Source organism: Panthera onca, chromosome A3 (assembly GCF_046562875.1).
Source record: "Panthera onca isolate mPanOnc1 chromosome A3, mPanOnc1 haplotype 2, whole genome shotgun sequence".
Classification (NCBI taxonomy): domain Eukaryota; kingdom Metazoa; phylum Chordata; class Mammalia; order Carnivora; family Felidae; genus Panthera; species Panthera onca.
This window is the reverse complement of record NC_138341.1, coordinates 125,138,887-125,159,112: the sequence shown is the minus strand read 5'-3', so window position 1 is coordinate 125,159,112 and position 20,226 is coordinate 125,138,887. Positions and strand designations below refer to the sequence as shown.

Genomic DNA, 20,226 nt, shown 5'->3' with positions numbered 1-20,226 from the left:
GGTCCCAAGACCAACACCAGGGGTCAGAGGTCACACTAGGAGGGCCCGTAGGCTGGCGTGTGTCCGGGATGCCTTAAGGGTGGGCCCCGGCGGAATGGCCTCTTATGGAGCTCAGGAGGATCCCTAGGACTGAGAGGGGTACCAGGGGCCGGGGGCGCCTTTGCTATCTGACAGAGGGGAAATGACACTCAGCCCTTATTATCCAGTCCCGGGTTCCGCCCCCTCACGGCCACGCCCAATCACACACGGGATTCCCGGACTGGCACTCCTTTTCTCCAGTCGCTAGAGGAAAAATCGACGCCCTCTCACGAAGACTGACAGGAACATTGGCCAATCATAACTCGGATCCCGCTTTCTCAGGGCCCGCAGGGGGCTTCCGGTTGCTGGAACAAGCTGCCGGAAGAAGCTGCTCGTTCAATGCGGGTCTCCGCGTGTCTGCCCAGCGCTGCGTCCTGGCCGGCAGCGAGTGAACCCCATGTCGTCCTCGCAGGCTCCAGAGGACCAGCAGGGCGGCGGCGATCCCCCCGGGGACCTCCGCAGCGTCCTGGTTACCAGCGTGCTCAACCTCGAGCCGCTAGACGAGGATCTGTTCAGGTAGCCGGCCGCATCTGGCCTGCACTCCCCCCCCCCCCCCCCCATTGGGACAGAGGCTTCTGATCTCGACTGCCGCCACCACGTTGCCCCCTCCTCATAGTCTCCCGGACGAGGATGGGCTCTGCGCGGGATGCAGGCTCTGCATCCTGCGGTTGGGAGAGAACTTATCCCTGAGAGGTCTGGCTTCGCTGCCCTAGCTTCCTCCTTCTCCGCACCAGGTCGGCGCAGCCCCATCCCCAGGAGGTCCTAGCAATCTGGGCAAATTAAGTGGTGGCCTGAGATAGCCTTCTCAGCAGCCTCCCTTGAGGAGTCATGTCCCTGGGGAGCCAGCCCCCAAAGGGCGGGGACTTGTCCAAGTGCACGCAGCTGATCAGGTTTAAAACTTAGAAGCAGCTGCTTGCGTATTCGTTGTCCTTTTCCTCTTACACACCTTATCCCCTCCACCACTAGGTGGGGTCTAGTAGCTCATTACTCATTCTGGGGCCTGAGCCAGTTTCCTTCCCAATGCTATTTAAATTCTCTCTGTAGCTAGGGATTTAATAATTTTGGCCTTCAGGGCTTTTCAGAAGCCATCTTCGGGTGTTAGCTTCCCTTCCCGTTACTGAAGAATTACAAAAAACTTCCTGGAGAGCTACTTAGATTGCGTGATATTAAAAAAAAGTCTAACCTTGGACTGCGCTGGGCTGGGCTGGGTGATGGGAAACTGGAATTTCGCCTCTGGGGCCTCAGTTTCCTCCCCGGTGCACTGAAGGGCTTCTATTTGAAGTCTGAGGGCCCTTTGAGCTCTAAATCTAGTTCTTGGGAGAACTGGGCTGTCCCAAGTTGAGAGATGTAAGTGGCAGGTCTCAGTGCAGTTTACCCCCAGCTCTTGGGGTTCATCTTCGCCCTCACACGACCTTGAGGGGGCTTCTGCCTTACCCTGGAATCAGCAGTGGAAGAAACACTGGACTTGGGGGGAAAAGACGCAGATAGTGCACAGGAATGGTAATGTTTAAGTTATGTGACCTTGCTCAAGTCACTTTCCCTCTCTGATCCCTGTTCTCTGTGTAAAATAAGGGCATTGGTTCCTTGTCCTTAACCGAAGCCCAGAAGGGTTGAGCAGTCTTGAAGACCCTGAAGTTGTACGCTGTGTGCAGAGTAAGGGAATTTGCTTGGGAGAAGGGTCCATGGCTCTCACTAGATTCTCGAAAGGATCCCAGACTCCAATAAGGCCGAGAGATCCTGCCCTATAGGCTCAGTGATGGTCGCAGGATTTGGTCTGGTCCCCAAGTATTTCCTGCTTTCCCCTCTCCCCACAGAGGAAGGCATTACTGGGTACCCACAACCCAGCGGCTGTTTGGGGGTCAGATCGTGGGCCAGGCCTTGGTGGCTGCAGCCAAGTCTGTGAGTGAAGACGTCCATGTGCACTCTTTGCATTGCTACTTTGTAAGGACAGGTAAACTACCCCCCTCCCTGTCCCCAAGCCAACCCTGATGGCCCATTAGCCACTTCTTCCTGGACTTGGGGGGCTGACCTAGGAGAAAGAGGGAAGGAGGGGGAGGGGGAGAGAGAGACTGTTAGTTGATTCCTCTCAGGGGAGCCTAGAGAGGAGCAAAGCAGGGGGCCAAGAAGAGTGTTGGACCTCACATCTGCTGAGATCACGGAGTACCTGTTTTCTGGGGCAGAATGACTTTGTTGCTTAACTGCTCCCTGCAGGTCTTTTGTTCTTCGCTCTTTACACACCTTCTGGTGCCAAGTACTGTCCTGGATCCCCAGAGGGGTGCTGTCACCTCTGCTAGTTCAGCAGTAGGCAGCTTGGCTTGGAGAAGAGAGCACCAGCCTGCAAATCAGGAGACCTTGGGTCTGGTTTCAGCTTTGCCACTAACGTGCTCATCCATCTTGAGTGAGGTTACCCCCCCTCCCCCCTCACACCCCCACTCCCACCCCTCCTCTCTGCCAGGCTTGGTTCTTCCCACCTGAAAAATGGAGAAGGGGAGGGGCCTAGTATGAGATCCCTACAGCCTCTTACGCTCTAGAATCCAAAGAAGGAGGGAGGGAGTAATCCTTTAAAACCCACGCTTTCTTTTGAGAAACATAAACATCTCACCTTCCCTCTCTTTCCCTCACTCCTAAGGCAGATGCCTGAAATTTTGAGTCCCTGTCTTCTGCACAGTCTCATCAGCTGTGACGAATTTACGGAACTTTATAATATATGATTTATGTTAAAACAGTAGTGAGGTTTCCCCCTTCATGTTACAGATACAGTTACAACTCTTTTAAAGTTTATTTATTTTTGAGAAAGAGAGTGCGCAAGTGGGGTAGGGGCAGAGAGAGAATCCCAAGCAGGCTCCACGCGGTCAGCGCAGAGCCCCATATGGGGCTCGAACTCAAGAACTGTGAGATCATGACCTGAGTCAAAATCAAGAGTCGGACGCTTAACTGCCTGAGCCACCCAAGCACCCCTGCAGATATAGTTACAATAGTAAGTATCCCTTTTTTTCATACTACGTTCTCCTGCTGCCGCTCACTCCCTATCCTTGTGCTGCCTATCCCTCCCTGACAGTCATTGCTGTAGAGTATTTGAATACTTCCTGTGGGGTCAGCCCTGTTCTCACCTTCATGCTAGCTGGGAGCAAATGTGCTCTTACTTCTTCAGTGGAATCGTAAGCTCCAGAAGTGCTACACTTACGCTTTCGATATCGTAACCCTTCTAGCCCAGTGCGACAGTTTTATTTTGTTTTGTGGCAGTGGGAGCATTACCTGATCCCTCTGAATGGGCCTCTTTCTCTTGTTTCTAAAGAATTTTTGGTCTTTGTGAGTAAGTAAAGTATCCAGTGCAGGGCCTGGGCTGTTGCTGGTTCTTTTTTGATGAGGAACTTATGGGAATAACTAAAATTTGCATGATACAGTGCATAGCTATGTCCATTACCTTGTTTAGTCCTTAAAAGTAAACACGAGGGGTGGGAATTCCTGCCACCATTCCACCTGTAAGGAAACGGGGACCAGGAGAGGTTATGTAACCAGCTCCCACAGTGCTCAGGGAGGCAGAGCTGGGATTTAAATCCAAGCTCCACACTCTTTCCTCCTCCTTTGCTTTTCTCTTTAACTCTTGGGAGATCATTCCAAACCATGAGAGAGCTACCAGGTCCTGGGGAAAGGATCCTTTTCCTTGGAAAGTCTCCATCCAGGGAAAGCATGAAATGAGACATGCCCATGCTACTGTTTTAAAATAATCATCAATTATTTGTGTCCCTACCTGCTTCTTGAGAGGCTGCAAAACAGCTTAAAATAATTGGTAGTGGGGTGCCTGGGTGGCTCAGTCACTTAAGCGACCATCAGTGCACAGCCTGCTTGGGATTCTCTTTCTCTCCCTCTCTCTCTGCTCCTACCCTGCTCTCTGTCTGTCTGTCTCTCTGTCTCTGTCTCTCTCAAATAAATAAATAAACATTTTAAAAGAAAAAAAATGGGGGCGCCTGGGTGGCTCAGTCGGTTAAGTGTCTGACTTTGGCTCAGGTCATGATCTCGCGGTCTGTGAGTTCGAGCCCCACTCGGGCTCTGTGCTGGCCACTCGGAACCTGGAGTCTGCTTCAGATTCTGTGTCTCCCACTCTCTGCCTCTCCCCCACTCGCACTCTGTCTCTCTCAAAAAAAAAATAAACATTAAAAATAATTAAAAAAAAAAGAAATAATCGGCAGCTATTACAGGACTGTTGAAATAGAAGTCAAGGGACAGGAGGCTAGTAACAGGATTTGGAAGAAATGATTGTGTTAAAAAAAACTAAGCTAAGGCATATTGTGGTTCGTTCTGAGCTTCCTGGCAGCAAGGAAAAATGGGAAGCTCTCTTACTAGTTTGTGATGTGACCTCTTACTGGTTCCAGTAATGATGGTTCCATATTTTTAACTTCTTTTTTTTTTTTTTAAGTGAGCTTCACGCCCAGCACAGAGCTCACTGGGGGGCTTGAACTCATGATCCTGAGATCAAGAACTGAGCTGAGATCAAGAGTCAGACACTTAAAACGACTGAGCCACCCAGGTGCCCCTCAATATTTTTAAATAAAAGATGCTGGGGTGGGGGTATTGTCCTTGGCTAATTTATCCTATCAATTCTTTGTCTGAAAAACCAGGAAAGGGGCACCTGGGTGGCTCTGTTAAGCGGCTGACTCAGGTCCTGATCTCACGGCTTCAAGCCTCACATCGGGCTCTGTGCTTGACAACTCAAAACCTGGAGTCTGCCTCAGATTCTGTGTCCCCTCCCCCCCCCGCCCCTCCCCCGCTCGCTCGCTCTCTCAAAAGTAAACATTAAAAATATTTTTTAAAAACCCTGGAAAGAATGACAGTTTAATTTTTGTTTGATTTGTTTGATTTATTTTTTTAAGGATGCTCTAGAGAGGTATAAGAATGTTGTATAGGAGTCATCTGACTTGGTATAGGTTTAGAGCTTGGTGAATCTAGAGTCCTCACACATGAATCTGTAAAGGACCAGATAAAAAATATTTTAGGTTTTGGGGCCCCTGGCTGGCTCAGTCTGCAGAGCATAGAACTCTGGATCTCAGGGTCTTGAGCTCAACAACCCATGTTGGGCGTGGAGCCTACTTGAAAAAAAATTTTAGGTTTTGTGGGCAAAAGCAACAACAGACAATATGAAAACAAATGGGCTTGTCTGTATTCAAACAAATGTTAATGGCATCAGTTTCCTCATCTATTCAGTGGGGATAGAACTTTGCATGGTTATTGTGAGACCCACCTGACAAAACCCGCCTTAATTACTAATGCCACCTGGCACCCACCAGTCACTCCTGCAGCCGACAACTTGTTGACTCCCTTCCTTCAACATATTCCAGGGCCTACCTGCTCTGTTCCAGTAAAAATGTCCCAAGAACTCATTGACACCGAAAGGGAAATCACTAGTAACTGAAAATAGTGCCTTTTAGCTGCAGCCTAACGGTAGGGTTAGGGTTTTTTTTTTTTTCTTTTTTTAAGTTTGTTGGTAGGGAAAAGGGAAAGGAGGGTTCCTTTCCAGCACCTGAAATCAGACTGCGCATGTAGCTGTTTCCAGGATCTGGACTCTTGGGAGGCCCTTCCTAAAGGCCTTTGACCTTGAGGAGCCCCCACCCTTCGGCAATGCCCGGCAGCAGCCTGCTGAGCAGACCGGCCAGCTTCAGACGGTGATGTCTACTGCTGTTGGTTGAATGAGCCTCCGGTGCCCCGTTGGCTCCCCATTTGGATGACGGTGGAGGAAGCGACGCTTCCTGAGACCTGCTCCTTTCATCTGAAAATTGAAAATCATCCCCAGGACGTCTCACTGCCAAGGCGTCAGAGTTCTCCAACATCGGCCTGACTCAGGCACGGAAGAACTTCAGGGACACCAAGGAGATGCTCCTAAAAACCCTCCAGACTAGCTTGTTGAGGGCTAATAGGCCTCGGGGCAGGGCCAGTGGCTTCCGTCTTACACTGGGGATGCAGACATCCAGAAGAGAAGGGCCAAGGGACTGCTATTTCCATCTAAGATGAAGTGACTGGCCGACAGTAGGCTTCTGAGGGACGAATAGTCAAACAGACAATGGCCAGACCATCTATAAAAATTGGATTCTGGTCCCCAGTTGGCAGCAAGCAGCACAGGAAGCCAACTTAGTGTCTACACATCAGACCTGTAGGAAGTCAGACCACCATCTCTAGCAACCGGCACAGGAAGCCGGACCATAGCCCCTAGAATGATCAGCCCCAAACAGCCAAGACTTTATTAACAGAGATAACTTCCCTAATTTTTGTCCCCACTTCCAACTTAGGACCAACCAGAGAAAGCCAAATATGCCCTGTTTCTAGTTAGCTCCCTACGGACTTCCTGTGCCGACAGCTTCCGATCGTGGCATATGGTGTATCTTTTTTCACTATAATGCTTTCCCATTTCTCTGCCTGCCTTTGAGTTTCTGCCACACACAAGTGATGGTGGCTGACTCCCTTGCTATACTAAACTCTGAATAAATAGCTTCAGCTTGTTCTTAGAAAACAAAAAAGGCAGCAGGCCAGAGTTACTGACCTCTGATCTAGAAGAATAGTATTGGACTCACGACAAGATCCCAGTCACAGATGAAGCAAGACAAAAGCGGAGATTATTTTGTTTCTTTAACAAACACTTAAAGAGCACTTACTCTGTGCTGGATGTTCTAAACACTTTACAACTGTGGCTAATCTAATTATCATTAAAATACTGAGAGGGGTAAGCACTGATGATCCCTATGTAGAGAAGGGTAAAATGCTCAGAGAGGTTGAATGATTTTCTCAAGGCCACACAGTGAGTGGCAGGGCCAGGATTTGAATGCAGGGAATCTGGCCATTCCCCTCTGTCCTGTGCTGTTGAGAGAGGGGAGCTCCACTTGTCCCAGAGCATCTGGATGACAGGGTCTGGTATTGTCCCTGTATCCCCAGTACCTAGGCCGTAGCGGACCTCAGTCAGTTGCTGCAGAACAGAAAAGGAATAAAGAAGGAGTAGCAGAGGGGCCTGTCCAGCCATTGTGATGATGACTTGTCCCGTGGGGCTTACTTGGGCTCACTGTATCCTTGTGCCCACCGCAGGGGACCCAAAGGTGCCGGTACTGTACCAGGTGGAGCGGACGCGAACAGGGACGAGCTTCTCTGTGCGCTCCGTGAAGGCCGTGCAGCGTGGCCAGCCCATCTTTATCTGCCAGGCCTCCTTCCAGCAGGCACAGCCCAGCCCCCTGCAGCACCAGTTCTCCATGCCCGCTGTGCCCCCACCGGAAGAGCTGCTTGACCATGAGGCCCTCATTGACCAGTATTTAAGGTGAGAGACCTGGAGGCTCCAGGGCAACTGCTGCCGTCACCTGTTAGTGGGTCGTAGAGTCCATTTTAAAACTCTAGGGGAAAAAAACCCATATATGTGTATGTATGTGTGTATATGTATATATATATGTATACGTATATGTACAACATGTGTGTATACATACATAGAGGGAGGGAGGGAGAGAGAAGGACCAGGAAAGAAGATATTGGAGCATATCGCATAGGGTGGATAAGAACCCTTTTGTGAAGCTTTAGTTTCAGTTGTGTGTGTTGTGGAGTGTGCGAGTAGGTGTGCATGGGCAAGTGTGTTGGGTCACGATGTAAACACAGAGCTTAGTGATTCAGCCAGTTCAGGTACTGTTGCAGCTTTACTGGTTGCGCAAATACTGAAATACTTCTGTAATTACTTGGTGCGTCCCTTCCCGGTCTCTCAGTGATCCCCCTCCTCCTCTGGGGTCACTCGTGATCCAGCAGCCCAGGAGTTCATGCCGGGCAGGGGTGACGGTCCCCGCTGCCTTTGCCTTCGTGGGTGCTAAATATTTTGAGTATCGCCTGGTAAAATATATTTCTTACTTGGATCGTAGCTAATAAAGTTGGAAAAGTGCTGGGGCAGGGGAGAGAGCTCTGGGTCCCGACACAGGACAGACACAACGGATTCTGGCCGGGTCTGTGCCTCTGATAGCGCTCGCCTGCTGTGCGACTTTGCCTGACGCCCCAGCCTCTCAGAGCCCTGCTTCTTCATGTGGAAAATGGGAATGGTCATGTTTGTCCTGCCTACTTCACAGCTGTCTCATAAGGAGGGCTCCCGTGTCTTGTGCTGCATGCTGGGGACGTAGCACGGTATTGATGGGATGGATGTGGGTGTTATCTTTTGGTAAAGGCCTGGGTTCAAGTTTAGACTCTTTCTGCTAGCTCTGTGAGTTTGCGCAAGTTGCTTTCCCACGCTGAGCCGGTGCCCACAGTTAGGAAATGTGCTAATCATAATTCCTCCCTCATAAAGCTGCTGTGAGGATTAAGTGAGGTAAGAGACAATAAGGTACTCAGTGAATGCTCCATAAATTGTAGACACACCACTACCGACAGAGAGGAATAAGCAGAGAGCCTGGTCTGCCGTCAGAGCTCAGAAACATTTGCTGAAATAAAAGGAGGACGTTGTTCTTAAGGGCCCGTAAATCTAGAGCTGTGCAGTCCAACAAGGAAGCCACTAGCCACAGGTGGCTGGCGGCTTCTGTGGTGGAGAGTGCAGGTACAGAACATGCCATCGTCACAGGAGATCTGTGGGAGGGTGCCCTCGAGGGTGGGGTGAAAGTGGAAATACTGGTGAAGAGCACCAGGGCTGGTTGTTACTGTCACTAGAAATGGGCTCCTCCCCTGTGGGGACACAGTGTTCCCACTTGCTTAGGGTAACTCAGTCCAAGTTGTACAGCCTGTTTCTGAAAGTTGAGAATAGTGAAGTAGTTAAGAGCATGCGCCACACTGCCTGGGTCCGGACCCTGCCTTCTCCACTTGCTGAGCAAGCTACTTGGACTGTCGGGGGCTTCAAGCATTTATCGGATCGGGGTGATAATAGCATTGTCTCACGGGGTCGTTGTGAAAAGTGAGCGTACGCAAAATGCTTAGAACAGTGCCCGTTATGGGGTACACCTTGGTACTCCGGTAGCTACTGTCATCATCTACATTTTGCAGATGGGAAGATAGGCCCAGAGAGGTTACTAACTTGCCAAGGTCACGTGGCTCCTAAGTGGCAAAGAAAGGATTCACACACTCTCCTTCTCTGCCTGCCAGAGAGGAGGTGAGCTGTGGGGGAAAAAGTCAGGAGACCCTGTGGAGGACCGAGGGGGGTCACAGAGGCAGCTCAGAGAGGCTCTCCCCTCCCCCTTTACTTTCAGGGACCCCAACCTCCAAGAGATGTACCGGGTGGGACTGAACCGAATTGCTGCCAAGGAGGTGCCCATTGAGATCAAGCTGGTAAACCCACCGATCCTGAGCCAGCTGCAGAGCAAGGAGCCCAAACAGATGTTCTGGGTGCGAGCCCGGGGCCATATTGGTAAGAGGACCCCAAGGACTGGAAGAAAACACTCTCCAGGGGTCTCGGCCTGTACCTCATATGCCCTGTGTGGTGCTGGGCATGTTACTTCCCCTCTCTGGACCTGTTTCCTTGTCTGCATGGTGGGGAGTTGGCTTAGCTTCTCACCGGGACCCTCTCGGCTGCTTGTATGAGGAAAACGGGGAGGGGACTATAATCATCCTGATGTCGGCCCTTTCTGGGGAAGGCAAGGTACCTTGCTGGTTCTTCTCCGGGACCTCTGCTAACCATACGGTGCCTCTGTGCAGGCTGGAAGAAGATACCCCTTAAAGGACCCAGTGAGGGAGACCTACGGAGTGAAGACTGGATTTCAGTCTTCACTCACCCCTGTCCTCTGCCCATCCCTGCTGCCTTTGTCACCTGCCACACACACACACACACCCCGTAGGCCAGGTGCCCTGATACAGTGAGTAGTCTACACATCTGTGTGTGGCAGCCCCTCTCTGCCCCCTGCCTCCCTGCAGGTCCTGAGCTGTAAAGCCCAGGAGCCCAGGGCTGATGGGGCTGGAACGTGTTGCAGGGGAGGGCGACATGAAGATGCATTGCTGTGTGGCTGCCTACATCTCGGACTATGCCTTCCTGGGCACAGCACTGCTGCCCCACCAGTGGCAGTGTAACGTGCACTTCATGGTCTCTTTGGACCACTCCATGTGGTTCCACAACCCCTTCCGAGCTGACCACTGGATGCTCTATGAATGCGAGAGCCCCTGGGCTGGTGAGTATGGGGCCACCAGGACAAGGGTGCTGACGTTGGGGGGCAGGAAGCCTGCTTTCTGGGGTGATGCTGCCCTCCGCCCCCAGCCTGTGGGGCACTGCACATGTCACTTCCTCTCCTGCCTCCTCTAGGCTCTGGCATTCTTCTCTTCAAAAGGACAGGGTGAGGCTTGAAACGGGACACCTGTTCAGCTTAATATCTGTAACAGGCAGAAGGTACTAGAGACCCGGTTCTAGTCCAGAACTACTTCAGATTTTCTGTGTGATCCTGGGCAAGTCCCAGCACCTCTGTGAGCCTCAGTTTCCCCATCTGAACAAATAGGGTCCCACGAGCAGTGGTATCTGAACCTGGTGGCCCATCAGACTGCCACTTGGGGGAGCTTTTTCAAAATAGGTTCTCAGATTTTACCCTCAAGATTCTGACTCAGCAGGTCTTGGATAAAATCCAGGAAACTATTTTTGAGAGGCTCCCTGAGCAATAGTGCTGATTAGCCAACCTGGTTGGGGTCAGGGCCTTCGGTCGTCTCTGAGGGCTCCACCACTTGGACACTGTTAGTGCGCACAGAAGCCCAGACTCGTTCATCAGTGCCTGGTCTCAGAGCCCTGGGCTCCTTTCTAGGGAACTACTTTTCAAAGGAAGAAAAGCCTCGCTTTGTAAAACAGGGACAAAACTTAAGGGATTCTATATTCAGGGAAGGGGGTACTCTCCAGTACCAACAGTATCACAATACAGGATCAACAGCCTTGCAGTTAGGACGCTTGGGTTCGGTTTGGCCGGCTCCTTATGGCCGAGTTCCTGAGCCTCCCGGGACTTTGCTGTCTTCATCTGGAAAATGGGTAAGGCCTGTTTCACTTGGCTACTATGAGAACTAAGTGAGCTCTACTCTGTGTAGGGGAGACCAGCAGCTCCCTTCAGAACCTTCCAACTCAGGCCCAGGGTTAGCAGGGGAATCTCTAAGCAGGGAAGGAGGGGTGGCCAGCCCTGATGGCCCCAGGCCCTCCCCCCACCCCCTTCTTCCTGCTAGTGGGGTGGGGGCAGTGTGGGAGTCTTTTTCATGAACCACCCTGGAGGACCGGTTTCATTTATTAGAAAGGGAAGTGACAGGTTTGCTACCACAAGTGGCCAGGGTGGGTGGCTCGACCCGGCCAAGCTACTGACCAAGACTGTCCTCAGAACTCCTCCCCTGTGATCTTTTTGAGGAAGCCAGTGAATATGTGAAAGTGCTTTCAAACTGTCAAGTGGGGTTCCCACAGGAGTTACCCCCAGGGAACATCCATAATAGGCTCATAAAGGGGCACCTAGAGATTGGAAGAGGCCGCAACACTCAGTGTGCCCTTGTATGGGGCTGTCAGACCAGTTGCACCCTTTTCAAGAAGCACATTATGCTGGGCTGTGAAGGAGCGAGAAGGTCATTCTCACCCTTCTCCTCACCCGCAGGTGGCTCCCGGGGGCTGGTCCAAGGGCGGCTGTGGCGTCGTGACGGCATCCTGGCTGTGTCCTGTGCTCAAGAGGGCGTGATCCGAGTGAAGTCCCGGGTCTCAGAGAGCAAGCTGTAGCCAGAGGTACCAGCTTGGCCTGGGGCTTCTCCCCCAATTCCTGAGGCAGGAATTACAGTCAAGGGCTGGGCCTTCTGTCCCCAAACCCAATAAAGAGACTAATGCCACTGGAGCTGCTGGCCTTTAATTCCCCTGGGCCAGGCTGCAGCTCTGCTCCAGCCCTCAGCTCCAGGACTCCAGAGGCAGAGTCCCTGGCCCTCTGGCCAAGGAAGAGGTGACACTGACCTACCCTGGGGCATCGTCCCCAGACATTCATGAGCTGGAGAGGCTGCATCCGGCTTCCTCCCTGCACCATCCCAGGGCAAGCCCCGCCGAAGCTTGTCCTGAGCCCAGCTCGACAGAAAGAACATATTTCCTTGGTTTGCTACAAATTCTTTGTAGGACTTACAGGGGTTCCCAGCACCCCCTACCACTTCCCAACTGCTGTCTGTGTCCTTACTGCCCACCCCCATCCCCCATCCTGGGGCAGTGCCTCTCCCCACAGCGGCAGTAAGTCTAGTCCAGTACCTCCTTGATGAGCAATTCTTTGAGACTGGGGGGTGGCGTGGGGGTCAGACCTGCTTCCTGCAGGGCCTGGAGGCGGGCCTCTGATTGGCGTTTGTCCAGGCCCAGGCGCCAGGAGAGCCGCACGTGGGCCTCCAGAAAGGGTGCCAGCAGAGGGTGGGGGTTCTTATCCCCCAGCAGTTGCAAGGCCCTCTCACAGCACGCCCGGGCCTCCCCAGGGTCCTCCAGCTCCTGGTGGCACACAGCCAGCCCAGCCAGGGTCAGCAGAGGGCGGTCTGGGCCCGAGGGGGTGCCTAGCTGGGTCTGCAGCTGCCAGGCATTGGCCCAGAGTGCCAGAGCCTCACGATAGAGGCCAGTGCAGGTGAGGCTCTGTGCCCGTCGCAGCTCAGGCAGCACGAAGAAGTCCTGCAGGTCCGGGGCATGGCGCAGCTCGGGCACTGCCTGCAGGTGGCTCAAAAACTGCTCGAAGGCCCGGCTGCGGCGGGCGATGGTCTCCGCAGTAAAATTCCGGCGCAGGCGTTTCCGCGGGAAGGAGATGGCGGCCATGGGGCCCCGGAACTGTCGCTGCAGGTTTCGGTGCAACCGCTCAAAGTCCGAGTAGCGGCGAGAGATCTGGGCTGGCTGGCGATCAGGTGGCCCTGGACCCATCACGGCGAGGGTGTAGAGCTGCGGGGAGGGTGGGGTCAGGGCAGGTGTGAATTGTCCATGTACCCCTCCCCTCCCCACACCCGCACTTCAAGCTCTGTTCCCCCACCTCTCCCCTTAGTCCCTGAGACTGGGCCCAGGAGGGTGGGAGCTGCTGGGGCAGCAGCTAGGGAGCCCAGTCCCATCTTACCTGAGGCTCGTCTGAAATGACCCAGGCCCAAGGCAGCACGGGGAGAGAAAGACAGAGATGAGCTTCAGTGCCTAGAGCTGCCACCCCTTTTGTCCCTTCCAGGGAGCACTCCCTTCCCATAGGGTAGTTAGCTCTTCTGATAGCCTCTCTGGAAAACCAGCGGTGAGCTGAAACCCAGGCGACTTTCTTGGGCCTCTGAAGCAACCTTCAGGACCAGCCTGGGGCTTTGCTCCACTCTGGACACAGAGCCCCCACCTCCTTAGCTAGGTTATTCCAAACTGGCGGAGAGGTCTTCAGACAGCCCTGGTAGCGGTCGTTGTGAAAAGGACATTGGGCACTGCACGAACTCCTGGGCAGCTACTCCCCTGGAGGTGTGTATCCTCAGGCAAGGCAGTGCTCCCCCTTGGGTCCGCCCTCCTCTCTAGTGAACGAAGCACTGGCCTAGGTCATGTCTACTCAAGTGGAATGTGTATAAATACATGTTGGTCCTGAGATTTTAGGTGCTATGTGCTGGAGTAAATAACACTGCATCAGAGACAAGAGGCGACTCCCCCTAATTTGAATCCTGACTACAGATTAAGAGGCTCTCAGTTTGATTTTTAAAATGCACTTCTCGGGGCACCTGGGTGGCTCGGTCGGTTGAGTGTCTTGACTTCGGCTCAGGTCATGATCTCACAGTCCGTGAGTTCGAGCCCTGCGTCGGGCTCTGTGCTGACAGCTCAGAGCCTGGAGCCTGTTTCAGATTCTGTGTCTCCCTCTCTCTGTGACCCTCCCCCGTTCATGCTCTGTCTCTCTCTGTCTCAAAAATAAATAAAAACGTTTAAAAAAAAATTAAAAAATAAAATAAAATAAAATGCACTTCTCCAACACGTCTCATCTCCACCTTGAGAAAAGTGCTAGAAAGCAAATCTCCGGGCAGAGCCTTCGGGCAATAGCATTCACACAGGATTTAATGACACGGTGTCATTTTTCACGGATTTTATTGTATTAATTTTTATGGTTCTCTTTATGGCAAACAAGGCTTTCCCCATACGGTAGAACTTTAAAATCTTTTGAACTTGTTTAAGACGAAAAATGTTAAGCAAGGAGTGGTACAAGTAGCATTTAGCCAGGACAAGAATTGTGAAGGTGGTACTGGAAGGACCAGTGTCTGAGAAACACGGGGCAGGATGACCGTGAAGCTGAGAACCTGAACACGGATTAATCTAGCATAATGCTGAGCCACCAGACTTAAAAAGGGGGATTAGTGAGCATCAGGTGTTGAAGGCACACCAACACCAAACCCAGCCTTTTCTCGAATTTGCTCTGCGAAACTGCCAACATTACAGCCACCTCTGGTCAATTAGGCTTGCTTATTCTATACTTCTCTGGAAGATTCAGTGTACAGTAATATTTTAAAGGATTAAGAAGTTTAACCTTGGGGTGCCTGGGTGGCTCAGTCAGCTGAGCATCTGACTTTGGCTCAGGTCATAATCTCACAGTTCGTGGGTTCGAGCCCCATGTCAGGCTCTGTGCTGGCAGCTCAAAGCCTGGAGCCTGCCTCAGATTCTGTGTCTCCTCTCTCTATCTGCCCCCCAACCCCTGCCCCGCTTGTGCTCTGTCTCTCGCTCTAAACAATAAATGAACATTACAAAATAAATTAAAAAAAAAAAAAGTTTAACCTTAAAGAAATTTATTTTATTCTTCAATTCTGCTTTCCCAAAACATATTGACTGCAATTTTTTTTTTTTTTAAATTTCTTTTCTTTTTCAAAGGAATAATTGTTAACATTCCCGGAAAACAATTTCCTGCAGAATACACTTCAAGAAGCATTGGTCTAAAATGACCCCCTTATATTTATCTAGCTTTTACTTTTAGTTTTTTGGCAAAAAGAAAACATTTTAGATCCATTATCTCATCTGACTCATCAAACACGTCCCCCCAAGTCTCACAGCTGGCAAATGGCCCAGCTGGGATTGAAACCCAGGCCAACCTAATTCCACAGCCTGTGCTCTTAACCCCCAGAAGTTAAGTCAGGATTTAGGGTCCCCACTGGACAGAGAAGGGGATTTGTCTCCCCAGACACGGGTCAGGACCTATCCTGCTCTTCTTAACCCCCAAAAGTTAAGTCAGGATTTAGGGTCCCCACTGGACAGAGAAGGGGATTTGTCCCCCCCAGACACGGGTCTGGCCATCCTGCTCTGTCTTATCATTCTCTTCCCAGAGTCCCACCCCCACCATGCTGCCCAGCTGCTCCTCGGGGTCCCTCTCCTGTGCATGACGCCTGGCTGGGACTTTTGCCACTTAAGACTAGATCATCAGAGGCATCCCTGCTCAAACTGGAGCAGGCACCCCACGGGCGTGGCCCCTGTTTACTAACAGCAGCGGAGAGGAATGGAGAGAGGCCCAGATGTGGGACAGTGCTACAGGCCCCTTTCCTGCTGAGTCAGAAATGGAGGAGGGTGGCGAAGATGAGGGATGTCTGAGGCAGGGAGCTGCCACTGCCCAGACTGGCCAGGTCGGGCTGGGGCTCAGGACCTGGCGACCTCATTCTCCGTGTCAGTTTCTCCTTTCCACAGCAAGGAAAACAGACTCCAAGGCCTTCCCCCACACTGCTTTTCATCCTAACCCCACCTACCCCCTAAATCCAGCCCTCAGAACAACATCATGGGGTACAGTGTGGGTGCCTGGGAACTGGGTTGTAAGGATGCCACAACAGGCCCTACCTGGATGCCAGACATTTCCAAGCCAAGGTCAAGTCATAATAATAGAGGTGCCATTTTGTCAAGCACTTCATAATGCCAGGCACAATGCTAAGGGGTTGCTTTCTGTGCACTGTCTCATTTAACTTCTGCAACTGCTCAGGTGAGAAAATAGCATTATCAAGGTTACACAACGCACCGAAGGTCAAACAGCTGGTAATAAGTGGGATCTGAATCAAGATCTGGATCCAGAACCCCTTTTTTTTTTTTTTTTTTTAACCACTAACCAATGCAACTTGGGTTTCAGGTCTAACCCAGATAATATTTTTTCCTATATATCTTGTATTTTGCTACAGTCTGCAAAACCTAGGGTTGGGGGGCACACACCCTAGTTCTCTTTAGTCTCAAAACCAGGATGGGGGGCAGGTCCATAATCCCTCAGAGAAGCTAAATCATTTGCCTGAGGACTTGCTCAAGTTATATCTCCTTTCTGGCCTCAGTTTCCCCATCCCTAAAATGAAGTGATCCTTTAGAACTACACAGCCAGACTGCCCCCCTCAGGAAGTTGGAGTCTCCCCTACTTAGCCAGAGTTCTAAACTCACAGCCCAGGGGTTCCTGGACCCTCACTCACCACGTACTTGGAGGGCGGGTCCTTGACCACGTTGGCGCTGGTCACCTCGAAGAGCAAACGCTGGGGAACCAGGGTGTTCCGGGACTTCTTCCAGAAATCCTGCAACTGCCTTGTGAGGGGCTGACTGCCCCGCTGCCCATCAGGTGGGGGGCTTCGTTCTGCATGAGCACATCACCAGTTACATCAATGGGCCTGGGGCTAAGGTCGACATAAACCACATGCAGTGACCTCACTCATCCTCCCGACAGGTGAGACAGGCTTTATCTCCATTTGACATAAATGTAAACCGAAAGCCAGGGAGAGGTCTGGGGCCAAACACCGCGCCTAGCAGAGCAGACGGTCGACTCTAAATAAATATTTCCACCCCCCAAACATCGCGAGCACATTGTTCGGATTTGTACATCCCGGATCCTGTACATTTAATGCCCGCAGCAACCTCGAGATGGGAGTGATTTCCCCCATTTGACACGAGGGAAAACTTGGCTCAGAGAGGTGTTGTGATTCTCTCAAGGTCACACAGCCAAGAGGTGGCTGGGGTGGAGGCCTAATGGAGCCCCAGGTCCCGCCTCTGTCCTCGGGAACTCGCCTGCATCTTCCCCCGATGCCCCGTCCCCGGCGGGCAGCGGGTCGGGGCCAATGTCTCCGTCGTCCTCGTCGTCCTCCTCCTCTTCGTCCTCGGCGCTGGTGAAGCTGAGGGTGCCGCTGAGGCGGGAGGACAGGCCCTCGGCGTCGTCGTCCTCTAGCTCCGAGCTCTCCGGGAACTGCTCGGCCTCCGGGCCGGCCGCCGCCTCCCCCGGGCTGTCGCCGGCCAGGGCGTGCCGCAGCCGGTGCAGGAGCCGTGAGGCCATGGCACCCTGGGGGGAGCGCGCGACGCTGGGGCTGGGGCCGGGGAGGGAGGGAGACCGCCCCCCCCAACCGCGCGAGAAGGGGCGGGCCCAGTCAGGGGAGGGAGGGAGGGGCGCCGCGGAGGCCCCGCCCCTGCCCGTTGGGGGTCCTGCGAGCCCCGGGCGTCGCCTGGCGTCGTTTCCCTCCCACCCACGCAGCCTAGGGCCGAGCTCTGCCCGGGAGCGGCTGGGACCCTCCCCTTGTCTCTTTCGCCCCTTGGCGGGTCTCTCCCCCCGGCGCCCGCGGTGCACCCAGCGGCGCGCGGTCCCCCGGGGTCCGAGTGCAGTCCCGGCAGCTTACCGAGGCCGGCCGGGCTTCCCCGGGCTCAGGCCGCTCCGAGCGCCGCTCCGGCCGCTTCCTGCCGCCGCTCCGCCCCCGGCCCCGCCCGCTCCCCGGAGCCTCCCGGGAATCCCGGGCCTTTCGCTCCGGGAGGGACTTGGGAATCCTGGGTAGGCCTGGGCGAACCCGAGCCTCCTGCGGGATCCTACCCAATCTAAGGGGGCTCACGCCCTCAGTGAAACCTCCCGCTCGTCCCGAAGATCCCGTCTGTCCCGGTTGGCCCCAATCTGTCCCACAATCTCCACCCAGCACTCTTAACTTTCCAAAGTCATTATGCCACCGTTGGAAGCCCATCTCTCTGGTGAAAAATTTGAGGCCAGGAGAAGACACGTGATCTGAGTTGGAATCTGGCCTCGATGAGCCTAGGTTTTCTCCTAAGTAAAACAGGAATAATTAAAACTAGTACTAATTTTTCAGCCTTTGAAAGGGCACTGACTGGTTCAGTGCCTGGCACAGAGCAGAGGCTGACAGATTGATCAGTTACATAGTGATTATTGTTTCCATAGTGTTCTCAGGTTCTTACAATTTCATAATTTCATTTGAGCCTCACACATAGGAAGTAGCAAACGGGGAAGTGAGATCCAGAAAGGCAGAGTTACTTGCCCAGAGTCACACAGCTTGCCAGAGGTTTCTGAGTGTGGGGCCTTGCAGCCTAGGTCTCCTGAGTTCCTAATTCTGGTTTGGTTTTGTTTTTTCCCCCCCACACACGGGAGGCGTGGTAATCTCAGCAGCTCTTCTAAAGGGCTGGCTGTGTTTCATCTTTTACCAGGAGGTCAGCAGGAGGGAGAATTTATTGTCACTTCTTGTCAAAAGCCCAAACTATCAGTCCCTAGCAGGGCAGATATTGTTGGTTATACAATTAAACAAATAAAATCTCTCTGACAATCGTTCCTACCCTTTCTGAATGGCACAAGAGAGAGGTGGAGGGAAATCGCTTTGAATGGAAAACATACTCCCTGCCCCGCTATGTGCAGAAAAGGCAGGGCTTTCATTTGAGGCTCCACTGTGTCCTACATCCTGGTCTAGGCACTTTATATGGGGTCACATGTCACACTCAACCTCTTGGGGGAGGGGCTGTTATTGGACAATAATGGTCCATTTTCAGGATGAAGAGGCAAATTGACTTCCCCAAAATCCAGAGCTAGGAAATAGGGGAGCTGGGATTTATGGCCAAGTCTGTGTAATTTCAAGGCTCTAACTACTCTTCATTCAGCTTAGCAGTAGGGTGTTGGGGCAAAAAAGGCCCCCTTCATTCATTGATTGATTCAACACTCACTTATTCACCAAACACCAAACAAGAATATTAAGTTGTATTTTGGCATGTTTCACAAGTCTGGGTACAAGGCAGGTGTTCAAAAAAAAAACCATGGGTTGTCAGAAATCTGGTTTGGCACTTCTTTTTTACAGATGGGAGGTCTGAAGGTCAGTGAGGGGAAGGGACCTACCTTGGGTCATACAAACAGGACCAGAACTAGATCTCCTGATGTCTTGTATCCTCCACTATCCTTGGATTCGGTGTAATATCTCCCCATAGCCTCCCTGAGAGATGGTCATGGAATTCCTGATTGCATACATTCAGTAACAGGAAGCTCATTATCTCCCGAGGCTTTCCGTTCCTGTTATTATTCAACCACGACAGTTAGGAAGTTCCTTCTCATAACCAGATGTCACCCAGTTAAGTTAGTCTTATAAAGAACAAGATATTTATTGAGCACTTGCTAAGTGCCACGTGCTGAGGTGCTGGGGAATGCAGTGATGAACAGGTAAGTGTCTCTGGTCCACGGAACTCAGAACAGGTCATGTCATGTGGCATGCTCAGGGATATGATTGAAGAAACTACCAGAAAACCACCTTGGACTGCTTTGGCCCGGGTAGAGGAGGAGGGATCCTGAAGGAAGTGATGTTATTTTTGATTTGTATTTTTTTTTTGCAATTAATCTCTACACCGAACATGGGGCTCGAACTCAAGATCCCAAGATCAAGAGTCGCATGCTCCACCGACTGAGCCAGCCAAACACCACAAGGAAATGATGTTAAAGCGGAGAAAGACGGGGATGTCTGGGTGGCTCAGTTGGTTAAGTGTCCGACTTCGGCTTAGGTCATGGTCTCATGGTTTGTGAGCTCGAGCCCCACATCAGGTTCTCTGTCAGCACAGATCCTCTGTCCGCCCCCCCTCTGCCCTTCCTCTGCTTGTTCTCTCTCTCTCTCTCAAAATAAATAAATAAACTTAAAAAAATTTGAGAAAGATGACAGGGAAGTAGGCAGGTGTAGAGAAAGAAGACAGAATTACTGGCAAGAAAAAAACCCCAGCATGTACAAAGACCTGAAGGCTAGAAAAGGTGGTGTTTGGAGCCCCATTTTAGTCTGACCAGAGCAGCAGGCAAGATGTGGAGGAAAGGGGATTGGGATTGGAAGGGTCAAGGGGAATAGATAAATTCGGACCTTCTGTATTTCCCTGAATAAATGAAAGAACAAATCAGGGTTCTGATTGTTTGCTGAGGGTTCCACACTCTGTTCCAAAGGAATCCTGCAGTTCCAGGGCTCACATCCAAATTGGAATCCCCTGGTGTCGCTGCCCCTTGGCCCTCTGCCTGGACAGGGGAGGCCTTCTGTAGCCTGGCC

The 20,226-nt window shown here is 52.2% G+C and overlaps 2 protein-coding genes across 5 annotated transcripts; one reads left to right on the top strand and one right to left on the bottom strand.

Moving 5' to 3' along the window:
• The first annotated feature begins 417 nt into the window (after positions 1–417).
• On the top strand, positions 418–11,840 carry ACOT8 (acyl-CoA thioesterase 8). Of its 4 annotated transcripts, none has more exons than XM_081795360.1 (6): positions 418–594; positions 1,893–1,977; positions 7,147–7,372; positions 9,261–9,418; positions 9,978–10,172; positions 11,610–11,840. In XM_081795360.1, exons 1-6 carry the CDS (start codon positions 418–420, stop codon positions 11,726–11,728), a joined length of 960 nt encoding a protein of 319 aa, XP_081651486.1. In that variant the 3' UTR covers positions 11,729–11,840. The 4 variants fall into 4 exon arrangements, with proteins under 4 accessions (XP_081651486.1, XP_078300162.1, XP_060475401.1 ...); XM_078444036.2 differs by having other exon boundaries at positions 10,304–11,668; XM_060619418.2 differs by lacking the exon at positions 11,610–11,840 and adding an exon at positions 9,706–9,863 and having other exon boundaries at positions 9,978–10,086.
• On the bottom strand, positions 11,837–17,913 carry SNX21 (sorting nexin family member 21). The gene is made up of 4 exons (XM_060619329.2): positions 17,566–17,913; positions 16,967–17,234; positions 16,381–16,538; positions 11,837–12,898 (listed from the first exon to the last, which is right to left on the bottom strand). The coding sequence occupies exons 1-4, from the start codon at positions 17,896–17,898 to the stop codon at positions 12,224–12,226; spliced, it is 1,434 nt and encodes a 477-aa protein (XP_060475312.2). The 5' UTR covers positions 17,899–17,913; the 3' UTR covers positions 11,837–12,223.
• Between the last annotated feature and the right edge of the window lie 2,313 nt (positions 17,914–20,226).

Coding starts and splice junctions, on each gene's coding strand:
- SNX21 (XM_060619329.2), bottom strand. CDS start 17,898: ATGGGCTTCCAACGGTGGCATAATGACTTTGGAAAGTTAAGAGTGCTG. Junction 17,235..17,565: donor GGGAAGCCCGGCCGGCCTCG/GTAAGCTGCCGG, acceptor CGCTCCCCCCAG/GGTGCCATGGCCTCACGGCT. Junction 12,899..16,380: donor ACCCGCCCTCCAAGTACGTG/GTGAGTGAGGGT, acceptor CCCTCCCCGCAG/CTCTACACCCTCGCCGTGAT.
- ACOT8 (XM_081795360.1), top strand. CDS start 418: ATGCGGGTCTCCGCGTGTCTGCCCAGCGCTGCGTCCTGGCCGGCAGCG. Junction 1,978..7,146: donor TGGTGGCTGCAGCCAAGTCT/GTGAGTGAAGAC, acceptor TGCCCACCGCAG/GGGACCCAAAGGTGCCGGTA. Junction 10,173..11,609: donor ATGCGAGAGCCCCTGGGCTG/GTGAGTATGGGG, acceptor CCTCACCCGCAG/GTGGCTCCCGGGGGCTGGTC.